This window comes from Phoxinus phoxinus (genome assembly GCF_949152265.1).
Source record: "Phoxinus phoxinus genome assembly, chromosome: 23".
Taxonomy (NCBI): Eukaryota; Metazoa; Chordata; class Actinopteri; order Cypriniformes; family Leuciscidae; genus Phoxinus; species Phoxinus phoxinus.
In genome coordinates, this window is record NC_136898.1 from 19,799,770 (window position 1) to 19,820,476 (window position 20,707).

At 37.8% G+C, this 20,707-nt stretch overlaps 1 protein-coding gene across 1 annotated transcript in view; it reads left to right on the forward strand.

Moving 5' to 3' along the window:
- Window positions 1-20,707, forward strand: part of itga1 (integrin, alpha 1) — a 55,245-nt gene that overhangs the window by 18,602 nt on the left and 15,936 nt on the right. Inside the window, exons 2-12 of the mRNA XM_079600151.1 lie at window positions 2,059-2,179; window positions 4,118-4,230; window positions 10,262-10,353; window positions 12,445-12,559; window positions 13,154-13,275; window positions 15,489-15,637; window positions 15,998-16,148; window positions 16,271-16,445; window positions 16,895-16,968; window positions 18,113-18,257; window positions 19,008-19,150. Of these exons, the coding sequence (XP_079456277.1) occupies window positions 2,059-2,179; window positions 4,118-4,230; window positions 10,262-10,353; window positions 12,445-12,559; window positions 13,154-13,275; window positions 15,489-15,637; window positions 15,998-16,148; window positions 16,271-16,445; window positions 16,895-16,968; window positions 18,113-18,257; window positions 19,008-19,150 (1,400 nt within the window). The remainder of the gene's footprint in view (window positions 1-2,058; window positions 2,180-4,117; window positions 4,231-10,261; window positions 10,354-12,444; window positions 12,560-13,153; window positions 13,276-15,488; window positions 15,638-15,997; window positions 16,149-16,270; window positions 16,446-16,894; window positions 16,969-18,112; window positions 18,258-19,007; window positions 19,151-20,707) is intronic.

Sequence of the window (20,707 nt, forward strand, 5' to 3'; positions counted from 1 at the left end):
GAGTCAGTGGATTGCAGAGGAAATTCATTGTTTATCTAACTTGCAAATCTTCAGTGTCGTCTCTGTCTGTCTTCTTCTTCTGTCTCTTTTTCATATTTTTGTTGCTCTTCTTGCTTTTTCAAAACATCAAAAACATGCTTGAGGACATTTGTTGTGTATCTAACTTGCGAATGTTCTTCTTTATGTCCTTCAGGTTCTTCATTGTGTTTTTCTTAAGATTGTCCATTGAGGCTTTTGCAGCTTCTCCTTTTTTCATCATCATCATCATCATCATCGTCTTCTAACTTCTTTTTCTTCTTCATTCAACTCCTTTCTCTTATTATTATTTGTCTTAATGCTCAATGATTTTCTTAAGCTTCTCCCTTAAGGATTTAACAGCTTCTTCTTTCTCCGTGCTCATTCAACTTCTTCCTCTTATTATTCTTTGTATTCATAATCTTTTTTATGTGTCATTGTCTTCGTTTACTTCAGCTTCCTCTTTGCGTTCGCCTTCTTCTTTCTGTTCTTCTTTTCCTCAAACACATTGAGTAGTGTGCAAAAGAAATTTGAATTATCATCTTCAGATTCTTCAGTGTTTTTTATGTTCTCCTTCTGTATCTTATTTGGCATTATCTTCATGTTTTCCAGATTCTTCTTGGCCTACTTGAGCTTCAACAGCTTATTTTAAGACTTCCTTTTCAAAAATTCTTCTTCATTCTTTTCATTTTACATAATTTCTATCGACTTTTATCAGCTTTGTCTTCATATTCAGATTGTTCTTATCTTCAGCTTCATCATGTTCATCAGCTCTGTGTTAGTCTTCTTCTGCACCTTCATATTCTTTAGCATCTTCATGTTTATGCTTTTATAAAACACATTAGGTCTAGATTGCGGAGGAAATTCATTGTGCTTATCTAACTTGCACATCTTACTAAAAACAAAGCGGCAGTTCCTCAGGCCAAGAAAGGCTCAGCACGTCTCAAATGGACATGTTTCTTCTTCTACAGCTTATTTTTATTCTGCTTGCTTTTCCAAAACACTCTTTTTAGTCTTCCTCATCATATGTATAAATGGTCGTTGGTCTGGTTTTTCAGATGTTCACCCATCATGCACATCCTCCTCAGAAGTAAGACTCAATGGAAACCGGGTTTGGAGGCATAGCTGGAAATCTTAATTCCTGTCGAGTGGACGTTCACATGAGGCGTGCCCACAGACGTACACTGTCTCTCTGTTCCCTCACTGAGTCATGACATTAGCAGTGAGCCCAAAGTACCAAAGCCCTACATATTATTCTACATTCATTAGCTCAGAACATGGCAGTTACCAACAACAGACATTAGGAAATACATACAACTGGCTTTCTGTCTCTCTGTCTCTTCGTGCTCTCCCCCAGATCCAGGAACCTACTCAACACCACAGTGATTTGTTAATCTTCACAATTCCTTTCCAAATCCAGGAATTGAATAAATCATGACAGGAATTCCATTGCACACAACACATGAAAAGGCTCTCTGTGGCCTCCGCACAATGAAGCATTTAAACACTATATTTAGCTATCCTTTTATATACAGTGCTAAAAGACAGATTTTGGTTGTCTCCATGAAGAGGACATTGTCCGAGAGGTCAGGACGGCTGCTCCACATTGCTCTGTGAAATTCCTCTGCCTACTATGCGTGTATTGCTCCCTGTAGAATTCGCATGTTTCATTCCCACACAACTGGGCATGCACAACTGGGACCCTTGTCTCTCTCTCAAAACAAAAAAAAGGGAAATGGAAAGTTTTTGTGTTTATTTTATCGATGCAAATTATTATTCATTAGAAATATTTAGCAATTAATAAACAGCTGAATAATTGCATTAACTTGCGGTGTTCATTCGTCTTGTTTTGGCAATGGAACAAAATTGGAATTGGAGTCAGACTTCTAGACTTCCAGTTATCAAATAAATACTATCATTATAATGGCCTTTATCTGCTCAACTCCTTTAAATGGACAATCTCGTCTTCTGTAGAAGATAAAGTGGATACATTACTGTATGTTTTATGTTGTCTTGTATATTTATTGTGTCTTTTCTTGATAGTTCTCCTGCCGTGGTTGTCATGTTTCAATGTGGACGAGAAGAACAAGATGTCATTCAGTGGACCAGTGGAGGACTTGTTCGGATACACCATCCAACAATTCGAGAACAGTGAGGGAAAGTGGTAAGCTACATATTACTTTTATAAATGTTTACACCGTGTCTACACCGGACGTGACTGTTGATGTGTCGCATTGTGCAACAACCAGAAGCGGTCTACATTTGTCCTTCCTGTGAGAAGTATCGCGAGTGCTTGAAATGCATCATATTAAAATATACTCTGAACAATTCAATAATAATGCTAGAATGTCATGGTAAACCTATGAGCACCACTGATGTAGTCTGCTTTTGTAATGGCTCTTGTTTTTTTTAAATAAAGACATCAAGCTAATGCACTCAGGCCTGCTAACTCCATTAAGCATATAAATAAATGGAAATGATTCCCTATTGTAGGAAATAGTTCAACTAAGTAAAACCTTAGTGAATTCAGACATCTGTAGCCTCTTAAAAATGGGTCCAGCAGCAGGTTTTAGCTCAACTTGTAAAAGGTTAACCTTCTACCTCCAGAGAAACACCTCAGCTGGTGTGAAAACCCCAAGACAGCTTCACATAAACCTCTCACAGGTGGCCTTGACTGAGGTGGAAACCTTGCCAATAATCTGTTCAGGGTCGTTAGATTATTTGACAGAATTGATTTGGATAGATTTTACAGAATACAAGAGTTTTTTTGATGATCAAATTATGACAATAAAACAGCAAAATATGTTTAATGGAAAGCTTAAAACCATCCATCTGTCCATTTTCCAGAATGTTCTTGCTGCTCTTTTCCATACATTGAACCTGAATGATGACGTTCAGTTGTTGAACTCCGAAAGTGGTCAAGAAACATTGAACTATCCTAGAAGTGGTCATCAACAACAGCATGTAAAATCACTGGTTCTTGAATGTCTTGTGGCCACATGGATTCGTGGACCATATTTTTGAGTTTTTTCTGCGTATGTGACGTTTTTCTCACACAAAGCTGTCATATGACATCAGAAGACTTAGAATAGTTGTGTGGATAAAATCCATGGTGCTTTTTTAGTGCAATTTTGGCTTTTTTAATTTTTTTTACTTTACAGCCTTTACTGTCCCCATTCACTTTCATTGTATGGAATAGAGCAGCCAGGACATTATGCAACATTTCTCCCATTACCTTCTACAGATGCAAACCACCACATAACTTTTTCTCTCTCGCAATTGCAAGCTTATATCTCACAATTCGGACTTTATAACTTGAAATATCAAATTTATCTCTCAGAATTCTGAAGAAAAGTCAGAATAAAAGTGAGATAAAATGTCGCAATTACCTTTTTCATTTTTTATTCCATGGCGGCAACAAGCTTCCATAGATTTGAATAACATAAAGGATATTAAAAAATATAAAAATTAGATTTTTTGTAAAATATTCCTAAAATATATTATTGTAGACTATAAGGTGACTGGTGCCTGTTGTAACCAATGAAGATTGTGTTGTATCCACAGCTGTGTCAAGGCTCATTTGTGCACAGGAATGTTAATGACTTGACTTGTTTACATGCTTACACAAGGATGTCTACTTTTAGCACTGTTGTCAAAAACCACCATTAGAAATCTGAGGAACACGGCGAATGTTCTTCATTCAGCTAAGTGCACTCAGATGGACCAGAGAACATAATGAAACCTAAACAGCCTTCCGTTATCTCACGGTAAAGCACATAAATCACAGTGGGGTTCAAGGGTAAACCATCACATATCCGTCAATATCGTAGTCAAACTCTCTCTAACTGTTATTGTGACGAAAAAAGAAACTCTTTGCTCCCCGTCGTACTGACTTTTCACATGTGTTCCATTTGAATGTAATATTTAAAAATAAGCATCTGCATATTTATGTTATGCTTTTCTTTCCCACTGGAAAACGGGCGAATCAATCAACTGCACTTTGGCTCAGCGGGCTTCCACTTTCTCACAAATCCCAAAGGTTTTTTTTTGTGGTCAGGGAATAATGACCCCATTCTCTACTTCCTGCTCTTTTTTTCTGAAGGGTTCTGATTGGTTCTCCTCTTAACGGACAGCCGGCTAACCGGTCCGGAGACGTCTACAGGTGCCCCGTGGGACAAAACAAAAGCACTGCATGTGAAAAATTCGGTTTGTCAGGTGAGAGGTGTCCTTCCTGTAACCGGTAATGCCATCGTGTTTTTCCATGGACTATTTTTGTTCATTACTGTGTACTCTCTGTCTGTATTCACTGTGTTTATACCAGAAAACCCTGTTACAGGAAGAGGTAAAAGACATTACCTCAGTTGCCCTGAAATTGCCATAGTTTCTAAATTGGCACTTTGACTGTCCCAAACATTACTGCATGACTCAAGGGTACTAGTGGATTTCAGAAGAGAAGTATGCCTTGCACCAACTTGGCACTTTGGTTCATGAGTTTATAGCAGGGTGTACAAAATCCTCCAGATTTGAAAAACAGGTTGTGAAATCATCTTTTTATTTCCAAAATAACACCTCCAGGAAGGTAAAATGGTACGCGCTTCCTCAGTGCATTTCCTACAGTCAACATTTTTCTAAATGCATGTACTTGGTCTTATTCCACATCATTCATCATGTCTTTTTGATCAATCATTTGAAAAGTGAGTCTAATTATTTGTTATATTGATTCATTTTAGTCAGTTTTACTTTTTATTAACAGTACGAACGCCCACTTTTTAACATTCCTGATTTTTTTTATATTACAGTTTCCACAAGAATATTAAGCAGCACAACTTGTGTTAAGTGAAAATGTTAAAGGTGCACTTGGTAACTTTTTCAACTTAATAAATCCGTTTAGAAATCATTTGGATGGTTAAATCTGTTCTGGTGAGAATGGTTACTTTCCCCGCTCCCCCCAGCGTTCCCAGGCGGAAAACCAGCCTTGCAACATTGGGACTAACGTCCCGGTAAGTTGAAAATAGGAAGTCTCGTGAGAAGCGAGAAAGAGCGAGAAACACGAACTGCTTTACGGAATACAAAATGTACATGTCAATGTTAAATTATACTGTGTATGATGTATTACCCACCTTGGTAGATATGCTCCACACGATAAAGTTGGTGCGTCTGGGACTCATTTGTTCACCACACCGGCTCCGACCATAACAAAAGCACATGAGCAGCGGTAGAAAGGGGGAGGAGTGCGCCGGCGCGCCGCAAGTGACTTTACGATAGTGATGTGAAAAATATACGCACCGCAGCTATAGGGGGAGCTCGTTGAGAAAATCAGCAAAGCAGTGGCTAGAGTTACCGAGTGCCGCTTTAAGTGAAATAAGAAATGTTAGAATTAATTCATCATATTAGAATTATTTCTGAAGGATCATGTGACACTGAAGACTGGGGTAATGGTGCTGAAAATTCAGCTTTGATCACAGATCACAGGAATAAATGACAGTTATATATTATATATATATACGGTTATTTTAAATTATAATAATATTTCACAATATTAATGTTGTTAATGTTTGTTTAATCCATTAATGCAGCCGTGGTGAGCATAAGAGACTTCTTACAAAAACTTACCGACCCCAAACAGTAATGTACGTAATTGAATGTAATGTAATTGAACAGTAGCAGATGGTCAGAGAGCCTGACCACTCCCTATTAAATCCTATTGTACCGAATTTTGGTTGTAGTCCCACCAGAGTTCCACTGGGGGCGATCACCCATGACTGCAAAATGAATGGGAGTCTATGGAGCTAGACGGCTAAATTTGTCTCTTTCACCCGATTGCCGTTGAGAAATCTCAGACTTGATTGTAGGTTTTGCAAGTTCAACATGGGTTATAGGTCGAAAGTTGAATGAACGAGTACTTATGTGCTTTCGATTTCTTACAGGTTGAGTTGTTGTTGCCCATAACACGCTAGCATTCTGCTAATGAACGCTGATTTGGTCAGTGAAGGACTGATTACGACCAGAGATACCGCTTGATGGCATCGTGGCATCCGAAATTGGACCAGAATGTCTTCTAGCAAAAACTCTTCTAGCACGTGTATTTACCTGTGTCAGCTGTGTTGAAAGAAAGTGCAGAGCGCAAGAGCACCAAAGTGACTGAAGGATTGCATTTATATAGCGCTGTTAACAATGGAGATTGTTTCAAAGCAGCTTTACAGAGATAAACGTATAATTTAAGGTAACAGATTGTTTTGGCTTTATAGCGGTTCTTGAATAATGTTATTTTCCAGCTAAAGTTAGTTTTGATTGATTCACTTCCGTCGAAGTGATCATTTGTTATTAAATTAGGGGTCGCTAAGACGACACCGTTTTTCTCTAAACAGACTTTAAACGCGAACCTGTGATAAACGCTGATGGCGCTCACATGCGCATCAAGAATTAATTATATAGTTATATGCGTTTGAATATATATGCGCAGGTTTGTAATTCGCTGCAAACCATGCTTAAACAAACTACTTTTTATTTTTTATTTTGAAATTTGAAATTTTTTGTACAGAATTTTATTTTATCACTTCGGGGTAGGTACGCTGAGCCGAATTTCCCCACAACGCTTTATCTGTAGAGTGGTGAAGATACGCAAATTTTCAACAATGCTTTATCTGTAGAGTGGTAAAGGGATCCTCCATAGGGAGACTAGTTGGCACTTCAGCACTGCGTTGTCATCGGGTCCAGGCGAAGGTCCTTCGTCAGATCTGGATACGGCCTGGATCCGGCGGGCTGCGGGAAAACCTCGGGATAAACAAAGACACTAAAATTAGCGTAGATGCCATTCTTCTTATGATGTAACGACTAACGAGTACATCAGGATATAAGGGAAGTGTTCCCAGTTCCGGCTGACCTAATCTATGCAGCCTAACATTGAGTTATAGAAGTCTATAATGTATTATGTGAATGCTATGTCAAAGAGATGTGTGTTTAATCGAGCTTTGAACTGACAGAGTGTGTCTGCTTCCCGGACAATGTTAGGAAGATTGTTCCAAAGTTTTGGTGCTAAATAGGAAAAGGATCTACCGCCAGCAGTCGATTTTGATATTCTAGGTATTATTAACTGGCCGGAATTTTTAGATCGCAATAGACGCGAAGGACTATAATGCGTAAAGAGCTCTTTCAAGTACTGTGGAGCTAAACCATTTAGTGCTTTGTAAATAATCAGCAATATTTTAAAATTTATACGATTATAGGGAGCCAATACAGTGTTGACAGAACGGGGCTAATATGGTCATACTTCCTGGTTCTGGTAAGAACTCGAGCTGCTGCGTTTTGAACTAGCTGTAGTTTGTTTATTAAGCATGCAGGGCAACCACCCATAATAGCATTACAATAATCTAGCCTTGATGTCATGAACGCATGAACTAATTGTTCCGCATTTGTCAATGAGAGCATATGGCGTAATTTAGATATATTTTTAAGATGGAAAAATGCGGTTTTACATATACTAGACACGTGACTTTCAAATGAAAGATTGGTATCAAAGAGCACACCCAGGTTCCTAACCGACGAAGACTTAACAGAGCAGCCATGAAGTGTTAGACAGTATTCTAGGTTATTACTTGTGGAAGTTTTTTGTCCAATAATTAGAATCTCAGTTTTTTCAGAATTTAGTAGTAGGAAATTACTAGTCATCCAATTTTTTATATCAGCTATGCATTCCGTTAATTTTGTGAATTGGTAGGTTTCATTAGGTTTTGAAGAAATATACAGCTGAGTATCATCGGCATAACAGTGAAAGCTAATTCCATGTTTCCTAATGATATCTCCTAATGGTAGTATGTACAGAGTGAACTGCAGCGGTCCTAGTACTGAGCCTTGTGGTACGCCATTCTGAACTTGTGATCGATCGTAAACCATGCTAGTGCAATTCCACTAATGCCAACATAGTTTTCTAGTCTATTTAAAAGGATGTTGTGGTCAATGGTGTCATGCGGCACTAAGGTCAACACTAATAGAGAGATACTCCCACGATCGGATGATAAGAGCAAATCATTTGTGACTCTAACGAGAGCTGTCTCGGTACTATGGTACGGTCTAAACTTCTGGGCTTGAAGCTTTCTTTTTCGTTAGTTTACCCACTGTTTCAAATCAATACCTAGGATTGTGTTTATTTTCTTTATTGTGTTGAAAATAAGCACTTTTAAAGCCTCTCTGTAAGCAATCGAGCTCTCCTTCCATGAAATCCGAAATACCTTTAGTTCTTCTAAGCTATCCGGGATGCTCAGATGATGAAACTGATTAGGAAGATTATTGATAAAGCAATCTTTAGTGGCAGAAGTGATCGGTCTAACATTTTTATAACACGGAGTTGGCTTTGCAGCCTTGGCTAAATTTACATGAGACTAGATAATGATCTGAGATGTCATCGCTCTGCTGCAGTATTTCAACAGCATCAACATCTATTCCATTAGATCTAGAGTATGATTACGGCAATGAGTAGGTCCTGACACGTGTTGTCTAACTCCAATTGAGTTTATAATGTCTTTAAATGCCAATCCCAATGCATCTTTTTCATTATCTATGTGTATATTAAAATCACCAACAATTAGTACTTTATCTGCAGCCAATACTAATTCTGATAGAAAGTCCGCAAATTCTTTGATAAAGTCAGGAAATGATTTCACTTTTCTAACTTTAGTTAGTGTGTAATGTTGCTGTTTGAGCATAAACAACATCTGCAAAGTTACAATGCTCAAAGTTCAAAGCGAAGGAAGATATTTGCTTTTAAAGAAATAGCTTTTTAAGGACTACAACAAACGGCTGGTAGGGACTACACGACATTCCTCCCGGGTTAGTGACATCACTAACCCTACAATTTACATAAACCCCGCCCCCGGGAACGCGATTTATAGATTATCATGACAGAATATGCTAATTAATGACTAGAAGATAACTACACATAGGCTACCTAAATTCAACAACTAACCATTCAGAAATGTCCTGTTGCTTCTACATGTTGTCACTTCTTCTTGAGTCTCTCTGTGGCATTATACCACCCCTTTAACACCACACTGAGAAAACCGCACAACTGAAACCAACAGTTTCCCCTGTCTAGAGGTGTTATTCTGAGAAAAGAAGAGTTCATGATGGCCAGAGAGACTTTAACCTTGACTCATGCGTCATTTACATCACATTTACATTTATTACATTTATTTAGCAGAAGCTTTTATCTGAAGCTTTACAAACGAGGAATGATACATTTCAAACGATTCACTACAAGTGAAAAGAACAAGCTAGTACAGAGGACCTGAACAAATTTTCATTATTGAGTTAGTAAATAATCGAAGTTAGTATTTTACTTCAGTAATGTGACATATTTCGCAATTGAGTAAAACACAATATTCAATGATGAAAAAAAAATGTCTGAATGAAATTCATTTTAGCTGAAATATTTATATTTTTAAAAAAAAACATGCACCAAATATCGAAAGATAGGTTAAATGTGGTCGTTTACACCGTGATTTTTTGGGATTGACAACCGTATTTACCTACACAGGTGTGAGTCTCGAATGTCCCGTTCACTTAGCATCTTACAGTAGCGTCTTGAATACTGAATGTGCAATGGGAGTCAAGCACATATTCTCTTAAGAGATGCTTATTTTTGCATCACTGCACATTTTGATCGATGATATAATGTGTGTGTTGTTTGTAAGACTCATTAGCCTGTAGTGTTGCTCTGTTTGTGTGTTTGAATGCTAACCCCTGCCTCAATGTCTGACTCTCAGAGGAGGCCTAGACAGGAAGCGATCCAAAAAATATTTTAATGTCTAAACTACACATAATTACAGAATCTTTCACCAGATAACTCAATGTTGCATGTCGCCTTTCTTCAGGGATCTACCTTAATATGAGACCCATCCAAGAGGAACTCTGAACAGATAGCACTTGAATCCCACAGTCATTTCACTTTTTTTAAATCTTAAATATGGACAATGTTGATTTTATGGGTTGATAGTAAGGTGTTTTTTCTTTTCATGAGAGACACGGTTGCTTACTGTACATTGTTTTCACATGATTTGTTTAAGCAGGAAAGGACAAAAAGTGCTTTCCCCCCATTAAGCCCCACCAGAAATGAATTTAGTTTTTCAAAAGGCAAATAGCAGGAAAAGAGCGTCCTATCTGCCTATGGGAAAATGCAGTGTTTTTGTTTAGATATTCTTTTCATAGGACTTTAACACTGAGAGTGCATTTTTGTCTATTTTTCTTACAGAAAACACAACAATTCCGAACATAAATGAAGTCAAGGAAAACATGACTATGGGGACGACGCTGGTGGTTAACCCAGATGGCAGTGGGTTTCTGGTAGGGAACATCTGCAGATGTGTCTTGCGCTGTTACTTTAGCCACTGCTAATTAATAGTGACTGATCACAGACTTTTTAAATCATTACATTAGAAAAAACTTCATGGAAACACACTTTTTTCCCCCAGTTAATGTTTATAATTATAGAACAGCCAATGACATGCTGCGTATGTCTGTGTTTTTATTTTATCTTTTATGACTGAACAAATTGTCTGCAATCCATGATTGCTGTTCACAAAATCACTGCTTTTCCAGTGGTCAAACAATCCTAGAAAAAATAATAATTTGGACTCAAACCTAATGGGATCAAACCGGAATCCTCTACGAATCAAATGTAATCTGATTGGGTAAACTGACATTCTGGAAAAAAATATATATAGAAAAGTAGGGATTTCATTTTATCCAGTCAGATTTTTTTTAACCCATTAGGATTGGGTCCAAATTATGTTAAACATTCCAGGAGCATTCCTTTAGGATTTCTGGAATTAAGTATATAACGGAACTCTGTATGAGTTTGTCTCAGAGTAGTTCATGAACTTTTTCAACATCAAGATTTTGTATAAGGAAAAGTTTAAAGGAACACTTTAGGCTATGTTCACACTTAGCGTCTATTTTTAAACTGCCAGCGTCTGTTCTACATTAGAACCCTATGGAGTAAACCGTTTTTTCAAAAAAGTCCTGAGCGCTTTTTTAAACGCCACCGCCGGCGTCTTTTTCTGCAGCTCAGAGCGTCTTTTAAAGTTGAAAAAAGTTTAACTTTTCTGAAAAGAACGCCCTACGTCAAGCGCCTTTTTGACAGCTGACCAATGACAAGCGAGTAGCGAGACCTGTCGTTTCCATAACAACAAGAAAAATGGACACGGTGCCGGTAGAAAAACTAATCGTCCTTGTTTCGGAGCACAAGGAGCTGTTTGATATGAGTACACAAATCTATCATAACATACATCACAAAGAGGCTGTGTGGGCACACTACTGTTGCAGCTGTTGTTATAGCAACAAAAGACGCGCTCGGCTGCTATTTGTAACCGAACGCGCAGCGTTTTTTTTTTTTTTGCTAAAAAAACGCCGTTGTTAACTTTTTTTTGTCAAAAAAGACGCTAAGTGTGAACGTAGCCTTACACTGTACCAGCAGCGCAATGATATTACAAACTTAGTGTCGGTCACGTTGGAAGTTACCGAGCTGGGGACTATTTTCAGGCGCTGCGTAATTATTACGTAGGAATGAGAGTATAGTTCCTAGTCATATTGGCCTAGAAAATTGCAACTTTTCATTTTCTGTTGGTCTTAGTACACGATGTAACTACAAAAGAGTCAAGTTTTAAATAGGAAAAATATCGAAACTCTTTGGTCATTTTTTTTGAGAGAGATGCTAACGATCTAATCAGATTCAATGATCTATGCTAAGCTATGCTAAAAGTGCTACCGCCAGACCCGGAGATCGGCTGAATGGATTCGAAACCGGTAAAACTCAACTGTTTAACTCTGGGGGAGTTGTAAAATGAGCCTATTTCCAAAAAAAGTGGAGTGTTCCTTTAAGGTTTTAGTACGTTTTTATTTACTTTTTTATTTTACTCGTTTATTTATATGGTCCTGCAGTGTGACAAATTAAGTTTTAAAAGTCAGTTCAATAGAATAAAAATGTGGAGTTCAGCTTGTCACACTTTTTTCAGCTTTTTCACACATTGTTTCTAACAGTTTCCAAACGTAGTTTCAAACTACATATGCTGCAAAGGACTGAAACTGATAGTTTCTGATAGGACTGATAGTTTCAGATAAACATTACAAATTAAATAATTTATTATAGTTAAAGCTATCAAGTCTCACCAATTAAAACCGGAATGGGTGTGTGTGTGTGTGTGTGTGTGTGTGTGTGTGTGTGTGTGTGTGTGTGTGTGTGTGTGTGTGTGTGTGTGTGTGTGTGTGTGTGTGTGTGTGTGTGTGTGTGTGTGTGTGTGTGTGTGTGTGTGTGTGTGTGTGTACTGATATATATATGCATGTATGAGGACTGTAGAGTTAAATGTCAGCAACTCATGTTCCTTGAATTCCTCCAAAAGTTGTCCAATCTCTCTTTCTCTCGTTCCCTCTGGACAGGCCTGTGGTCCCCAGTATGGCTACATGTGTGGAAAGCAGCAGTACATCACTGGGATCTGCACGAACGTCAGCTCCTCCTTCAAAGTCCTCAACTCCGTCGCTCCAACTGTCCAAGGTACGACACACACGTGTTGTCAGTGTACATTAGCGCATTCCAGCCATGTAAACCACAGCCGGTCCCCCTTGCCTCGCATGTCCATGTTAGGACAGAGTTTAGGAGAGCTGACATCTACCAACGCAACATGGAGCCAGTGACTCATCATAAACACACACATACATACTGTATGAAGTATCATAGCAACAACTTCTCGCTCATCTCCAAGCACAGGAAAGACAGTTGCATCATTTCATTTGAATTATGCTTTATTAAATTCAAATTCTCTTTAAATTTAAATTCTCAATTTGATTCTGAGGCAAATAGCTCTGGTCAGCATTCAGACGTGCAGGCTAAGCCTTTATTTGAATGGTATAAATATATTCAAACTATATTGAGTTTCTGATGAAAGGTCACATAAGCTGTGGTTAATCACCATATCACTTCCATATTTCACAATGAGGTCACTGTCACGTCCAATTGCATTGCTCAATACGTTTCATTACATTTTGTATGTACTTTAAGTGTGCAAGTGTATTATGTAAAGCAATGTGATATTTATTTATCTTTCTCACTCGTATAATTGTAATGATTGTGCTTATTTTCTTGTTTCAGAGTGCAAGCAGGATATGGACATTGTCATAGTGTTGGACGGTTCCAACAGCATCTACCCCTGGGAGCCCATCACTGACTTCCTGAAAAAATTCCTCCAGAACATTAATATCGGACCAGCCCGGGTGAGATTTTTTTGGATTAGTGCTTTGTCGAACAGCCTTGCAGTCTTGCTTTGAAATACCTTAGAAATCACACCAGTTTAAAATAAAATAGCCACTTACTGCGTCATTGGATGTTTAACACAGTGACAAAGTATTTTTACTTTGTCCTCATGTAGTCAAAAATCTTTGATCACCAAAATTACTTATTTAAAGGGGTGGTATAATGCCCTTTTCACAAGATGTAAAATAAATCTCTGATGTCCCCAGAGTGTGTATGTGGAGTTTTAGCTCAAAATACCCCACAGATATTTTTATATAGCATGTTAAAGTTGTCACTTTTTGAGGGTCAGCAAAAACACACCGTTTTGTTCTGTCTCTTTAAATGCAAATGAGCTGCTGCAGAGGGCGGGGTTTCAAGAGCTCGTGTGTTAGCAGCTGCGATTACCTCACGCAGACACACACTAAAATGACAGAAACCGTTCTGCCCTTTATGTTTAAACGGAGTCAAAGATGGAGAGACTCAATAAGAAGTGACAACATGTAGAATGCAACAGGACGTCTCTGAATGGTTAGTTGATGAATTTATGTTGCTGATGTGGAGTTAACTATCTTCAATTAGGATATTCTGTCATGATAATCTATAAACCGCTCGTATCCACACTATTCCTGCGCCCCATGACGCTTTGCGCAAATTATGGGTGTAACTTCCGCTGTAAACAATCAGTGAAAAGGCTCGCTCTATGAACGCAATATGTTAAGAAAGTGTCACAACGAGACGACATTAATCTACTCACCGTTTAACCATCGAACATTAAAAGGAAATTTAAAAGTGTAAAAGCATCAACAAGGTACTTTTGATCAAATTACCCCAAAAGCGCAAGTCTTTGGTTAATAAATATCACTGTAATATATCTGTATTATGTAACTTATGTTGCCTTAATCAAAAATGTTCATTAACTTCAGCATTACGTGATACTATTTCAAAATGATTTCCGTCATTTTGACAGATTATAAATTGCATTTACCTGTGAAAACAAACCTGGAAAGAGACGTGATGATTTGATGAGAATAACGAGAGATTATTCATGCATTCCAGTGAATTATTAATGGAATATATCGTAAATTAAATTCGGGAGAACAGACCACAAATGCGCAGTATATGTTGTCCTTTTTTATTTTTTTTTATTACAGCGGATTCCAAAGGGAAAAAAGAAAATGATCATGAGGAATAGAAAGCAGCGACTGAAAAGAGCTCTTGTCGTAGATATTCCTGTTATAACATGTCACGTTAATATACCAAGCGTATGTTATTCTCATGATGCCTGAAAATAAACCATGAAGGGAAATTGACAGCTCATCCAGTCAAACTAACGGACAAGCTTTATTTGTTGGGCAAACTTATGATTTGAAATGATTAGTTTCAGCCTTTTTGAATGGAAGTTTCCCAAACTGGAAGTGTCACCCATAATTCAAAACGCAGTGAGATCGTCAGGAACAATCGCGAGACAAGCAAGTAGCTCTGGTGTCCATTAAATTTAGTACTTCCAATTAAAGGGACAGTTCACCCAAAAATGAAAATTCTATCATGAATTACTCAGGTGTAATTACTAGGTAATTACGAACCCTTTAAACTTATTTTAGTCCTTTTAATTTTTCATCTAATATATTCTATTTCAGCTTCTCTGCTTTATTTCGATTAACAAAACAAATGTTTTCAATAGTTTGGTTTTAGTTAACAATAACAACACTGGTTTGGAAAGACATCTGTACATTCTTGAGTGAACTCTCCCTTTACATGGGATTTCAAATGATTGGATTTGTTTTCTAAAGAGTGTATTTGTTGAAAACCAAAGCCATTTATTTAGTCAAAGTTGTGTTCATCTAGTCTCATCTAATGTCATCATCTTATATTAACATCATTACAAGGAGTATTATATAAAGACTTTCCATGGAGAAGCTACTGGGTGGTTTGATTCTAAGGAAATAAAGGCTTTCTTGAGCGCGGCGCTGGAAAATACGGCCCCAGTACGCTGAGCTGGGGAAGACCACATATTCCATGGCTAAATAAATGGTCAAACTTTTCTTTTTTAGAGGATGACATCACATTTGAGTCAGCACAGACAGACATGTAGCAGAGAGTGTCTGAGGGCCACCCAAACTGTCCATGTTTGGTAGCACCACCTGACCTTTATGTGTGTGTGTGTGTGTTTTTGTCCGGGCTTTTGCTTCTCCAGGTGGGCATCGTGTCGTACGGGGATGATGTCGGCCATGTCTTCAATCTCAGCCAGTTCAGTAACACAGAAGACCTTGTTACTGAAGCCGGCAAGATACCTCAAAGAACCGGCCAAAAAACCATGACCGCTCTCGGCATTGATAAAGCAAGGTGCTGCGCTTACCTCAGTCCCAAAGTCTGAGGCCACAGTGAAAATATGATTCAAAATCTACTTTTAAAGTCGGAAGTTTGCTAAAAATGTAACGTTTTATAATAAACTGTGTGCTGAATAACAAAACTAAGAAATAGAAATTCATGTTTAATACAAGTTGTTACGCTGATAATATACAGTAACTGGTAATGAAACAGTTGTATTAAATAATGTACTTTTTAAAGCAATTTTCACTGGTTAGTCTCAGACTTTTGGACCCTGATGTATTTCAGAAAAACCATCTAATAAGTGTCTATTCCGACAAAGGAAGTCGTAAACATTGTGCAGAATCTTGACCTGATGTTGTTTGTTTTCTAAAGGAAAGAGGCCTTTACAGTGGAGCGAGGAGCAAGACCAGGGGTCAAAAAAGTCATGGTGATCGTCACAGATGGGGAGTCACATGACCACTACGACTTGAGACGTGTCATAGACGAGTGTGAAAACGATGGTATTGAGAGGTTTGCAATTGCTGTAAGTACATTCATCCATGTATAATAATACAAAACAAATAACAAATACTGTGCTGCATGAATTCAGTGGAAAAAATAGAACGTAGACTTTTTAATGAGGCACATGTCATTTTTCTTTCATAGGTCCTCGGCGACTATAACCGGCAGAATAAAAGCACTGAAGTGGTGAAGAAGTTTATTGACGAAATTGAATCCCTTGCTAGCGAGCTCAGAAGCGATCATTTCTTCAATGTGTCTGATGAACTTGCTTTAGTGACCATCGTCGATGCTTTAGGAAGCAAGATCTTTGCCTTGGAGGGTAATGTACCTAATGCATCACGATAAAAATGTTAGATCCCTAACCTGAAGTACTGGAAAATATGAGTGGACATACGATTTTCACCTGGTAGATGATGAATCCGTCACAAAAAACAAAAATAAAATCCCCCTAGACTGGACCCGAGTCATATTTAACAGTGGCCGGTTGCATAAACTGCTAAGACTAGTCTTAAAGTTTAGTCATGTCATTTTTTTTTTTTTTTCAAGACTGGTTAATCTTTTTAAAGTCAGTTTCATAAAAATGATTCTGTTTTGAATCTGAAAAGTAAGAATGATTAGCCCTATTTTTTTCAAAAATAGTAAAATTCGAGTTATATAGTCTAATTATGAATATGAAAAAGTTTTTTATGTTTAATGTTGTAGTAACCATAACTTTCTTCATTAAAACTGTGTATGAACATTTTTAAAAATGGCCTTTATATCTAACAGCCACATCTGGGAATCACACCTCCTCCTTCGAGATGGAAATGTCTCAGTCTGGATTCAGCGCTCACACGTCTAAAGTAAGTGTTCGATCAGTCTGCTCTCGTGAATACGGTGATATAGATCAGATTACATCAGATGCAGTTCTCTGATTTATACCTCATTCTGACTTCCTGCTGCTGGAGTCTCATGCGTCGCGACAGAGGAAACGCGCACACGGCTCAGTGCTTAGCTATGAATCAGAGAAGGAAGAGCTTTCTGAGTGTGTCAGTGTGTCACATCCCTTCTCAATGTTACTGAGACGACAGTGTTACTTTAACACATTTTCAAATGCATTGCTGGGCCTCAGTCTTAAAATGCGAACGGAACAAATTTTGTGTAAATTGTGTAGAAACATTTTTAGATAAATTATCTCATCCCTTGTTGCATATTGAATGGTAAAGGTTATTTCTTAAAAAAATGTTTGGGTAAGGCAATTACAATGTGAATGGGGCAAGATGTTTGAGAAATATAAAGCTGATCATTTTTTAAAAGCACTTACATTAATTCTTCAGTTTAAACGTCTGTATTATTTGAGCTGTAAAGCTATTTAAAGCATAATTTTTAGTCGTTTTAGGCAATGCATTGTCATGGATTTTAATATTTATGAATTGGCTCCATTCACTTCCATTGTAAGCATCTCATTGTAACCCAGATTTTCTTTTCTTTTTTAATAAAAGGAGGGACAAGTGTAAATGCTGTTGATTTAGTGATGTTCTGTGACGTTACTTGGATTAAACCACTCCATTCATATGGATTACTTTTACAATGTTAGTTTTGTTATAGACTTTCAATGGAGCGATAGCAATCTCTCAGATTTTATTAAAATGATGACATGACATGAGGGTTGTCGTTCTAAACCCATAAGACTTTCATCATTCTCAAATCACAAATTAAGATATTTTTAATAAAATCTGAGAGATTGCTATGCCTCCATTCAAAGTCTATAACAAAACTAACATTGTAAAAGTAATCCATATGAATGGAGTGGTTTAATCCAAGTCTTTTGAAGAGGCATGATCGATTTATATGATAAACACATTCAATTTAGGCTTTTATTCACATATAAACATTGATCAACGCATATGTTGAGCTGATCAAATATCGTAAGCTGAAGCTCAAACGTGCTTGCTTGACTTACATATTGATCTTGTCATATTCCTGTAATATATGTCTTTCTGACAGGCGGGTGTCATGCTGGGAGCCGTGGGCGCTTTCGACTGGAATGGGACTGTAGTGATGCAAACTGGGAACAAGTTTGTCATTCCAAAAAAAAACACTTTCCACGACCCTGAGGTGCAGAGGTACGAAGGCATGGCGGGATACGTAGGTATGAACTCAACATTTAACCAATTCTTTTGGGACTTTTGCCACTTTTATTGATAGTAAGAGTAGAGAGTTGAGAGAAAATGATGCAGGGTGGGAGAATGGTGGCAAATGTCACAATCGAACCCAAGATCAGTGTGTTGGATCTTGTGTCCCATCCCTGGAAACAAAAGCTTAGACATGGCTTTGTCACTAACAGCATTGGTAACTAGCTACACCTCTGAACTTCATACCTAGTTAGAGGCATGTTAAGTGTCAGGCCAAGGCCATGAATGATTATACTTCTTGAGTACCAAAAAGTCAACAATAAAAATGCTGTATGTGCATATCAGGAAGACGGAGAACTGCAGAAGACAGCATTGTGGTAGTAGTCTAAACACATTGTCACAATCTTCTGCCATCCCGTAAACACTCACACGGTAAGTGCAAATGCTCACACTCTCTGCACATCCCCTTTTAAGGATGTCGCTCCAGAGTGAAACAAAGGGAGTGACTTGCAATGACTCTGCCTGTAAACGTGTTTGGAGAACGAGCGCCGTTTCGCAAATGCTGATTTGAGGAAAAAGATTTACAATCAGTCGAGTTGGTTTATTCTAACATTATTACGCCCAACGATGTCTGTGTCCTCGGTTATGAAACCGTTTATGATTTCAGCCCCAGCTGTTTCATATTAAGCATGCAGACTACTGTAAATTGTTTTAGAGATTGGGTTAGTTGTGTGGTATAAACGTTGCAGTGTGGTTTTTCCTTGCAGGTTATGATGTGCAGTCAGCATACACACCCAATGGAGTGCTGTACATCACCGGAGCACCACGGTTTAACCACAGCGGGCGTGTCATGGTGTACCGCTTCGACGGAGAAAATTTCACCATGACACAGACGTTGAAAGGAGAGCAGGTATATATTCATAATCACAATCTCAAGCAATTTTGGGTGGATCTCTCAAAAATCTCTCACATTTCACCCCTAAATTAAAAATAAATGATATAAATTAATGATATTGTATTTTATTTTACAAGAAAATCAATAGAAAAAATCTGAATTTATAATTATAATTACTCTTTTGAGTGTTTTGTCATTACCATTGTAGATGGGAAATAATTGTATATATACAAAGTTCTGTCATGAAACTTTAGATGAGGCAGGTTAATTGGTCCTGTTCTCTGTACAGGTCTCTGTACAGATCTCATCGTTATCTATAGGGCACAGCTGATTGGTTCCTGCTGTATCAGTAGCCAATGAGCTCGCTGATCAACTTTCAAATAATTGAGTAGCATTTGCCTTAGCAGTGCAGCGCGCTTTCAGAAACCCTCCACCTTCCCCAGCTCCACCTGTACAGATCTGCTACGGGTAATTCATGTACGCTGTATTGAACAGCAGCAGCGTGTCTTACTTGCTCATCAGCGTGTTGTGTGTGTATTGGCTAGAGGTCGACCGATTCATCGGTTTTGCCGATGAATCGGCACCGATTGTTGACTGGTGGAACTATCGTTATCGGCAAAAATATATACCGATAGTTTTTCCTGGTTGCGTCCATTGCTGGAGCGGCTGAGAAGCGCGCGCTGTCATTCATTACAGTGTAAGAGCTGAGAAGGGTCTGCTGGCATGATGCAGTACAAGAGCGGCCTCTAGAGGTGTAATAAAAACTCGTGCCTCGTGTTGTTTATTTCGACACGTGATTCTGCGTGCTGCACTGAGAGCACATGCTGCGTGGAGAGCGCTGACATCAGACGCGCGTTTAAAGCACCGACAGCTCAAATGTATGTATACAGTACATTGTCATATCATTATAAAGTGATAAATTTGTTGACTAAATGCTGCATTAGTAGAGAAATAACAGCACAACAGTATGTTTGTTTGCCTTCGAGGCTGAGAGGACGCTAACATTAGTAGTTCCTCAAGCGGTTAAAACACTGACAAACATAAACGTAAGTCCGACCCGAATGTTTAATGTCACAATTGTTACCTCTATATTTGCATTAGTTCATATCCAGCTGGTCACTTTTATGCATTAAATATGCAGAGAAGTTGCATATTTAAAGCTAGAGACGTAAGCAAACTGATATGTTCATACAGCCGACAGAAACATAAACGAATCAGAAAAGCATTCGATTTCGGTTATTTTTTTTTTCTTCATCTTCACTTTAATACAAATTTTGTTACTTTTTTATTAATTAAGTTGGCTTGAAAATAACAGTTAAATAGTTAAATTTTGAATATAACTGGTTTTATTTGTTATTTAGAGTGTTACTTTTTGTTTCAGTTTGAATGAATGTCTTTTATTGACTTAAATATTTATTCACATTTATATATTTATTTCATTTAGCATGTTTTCATGGTTCAATACAGTTTTTTTTTTTTTTATAATAAAGTTCAGCACTGTTTTACTTGGAGTGTTATGTTTGTTTTTATCCAGTATCAATTTTAAAAACTATCGGTTCATTAATCGGTTAT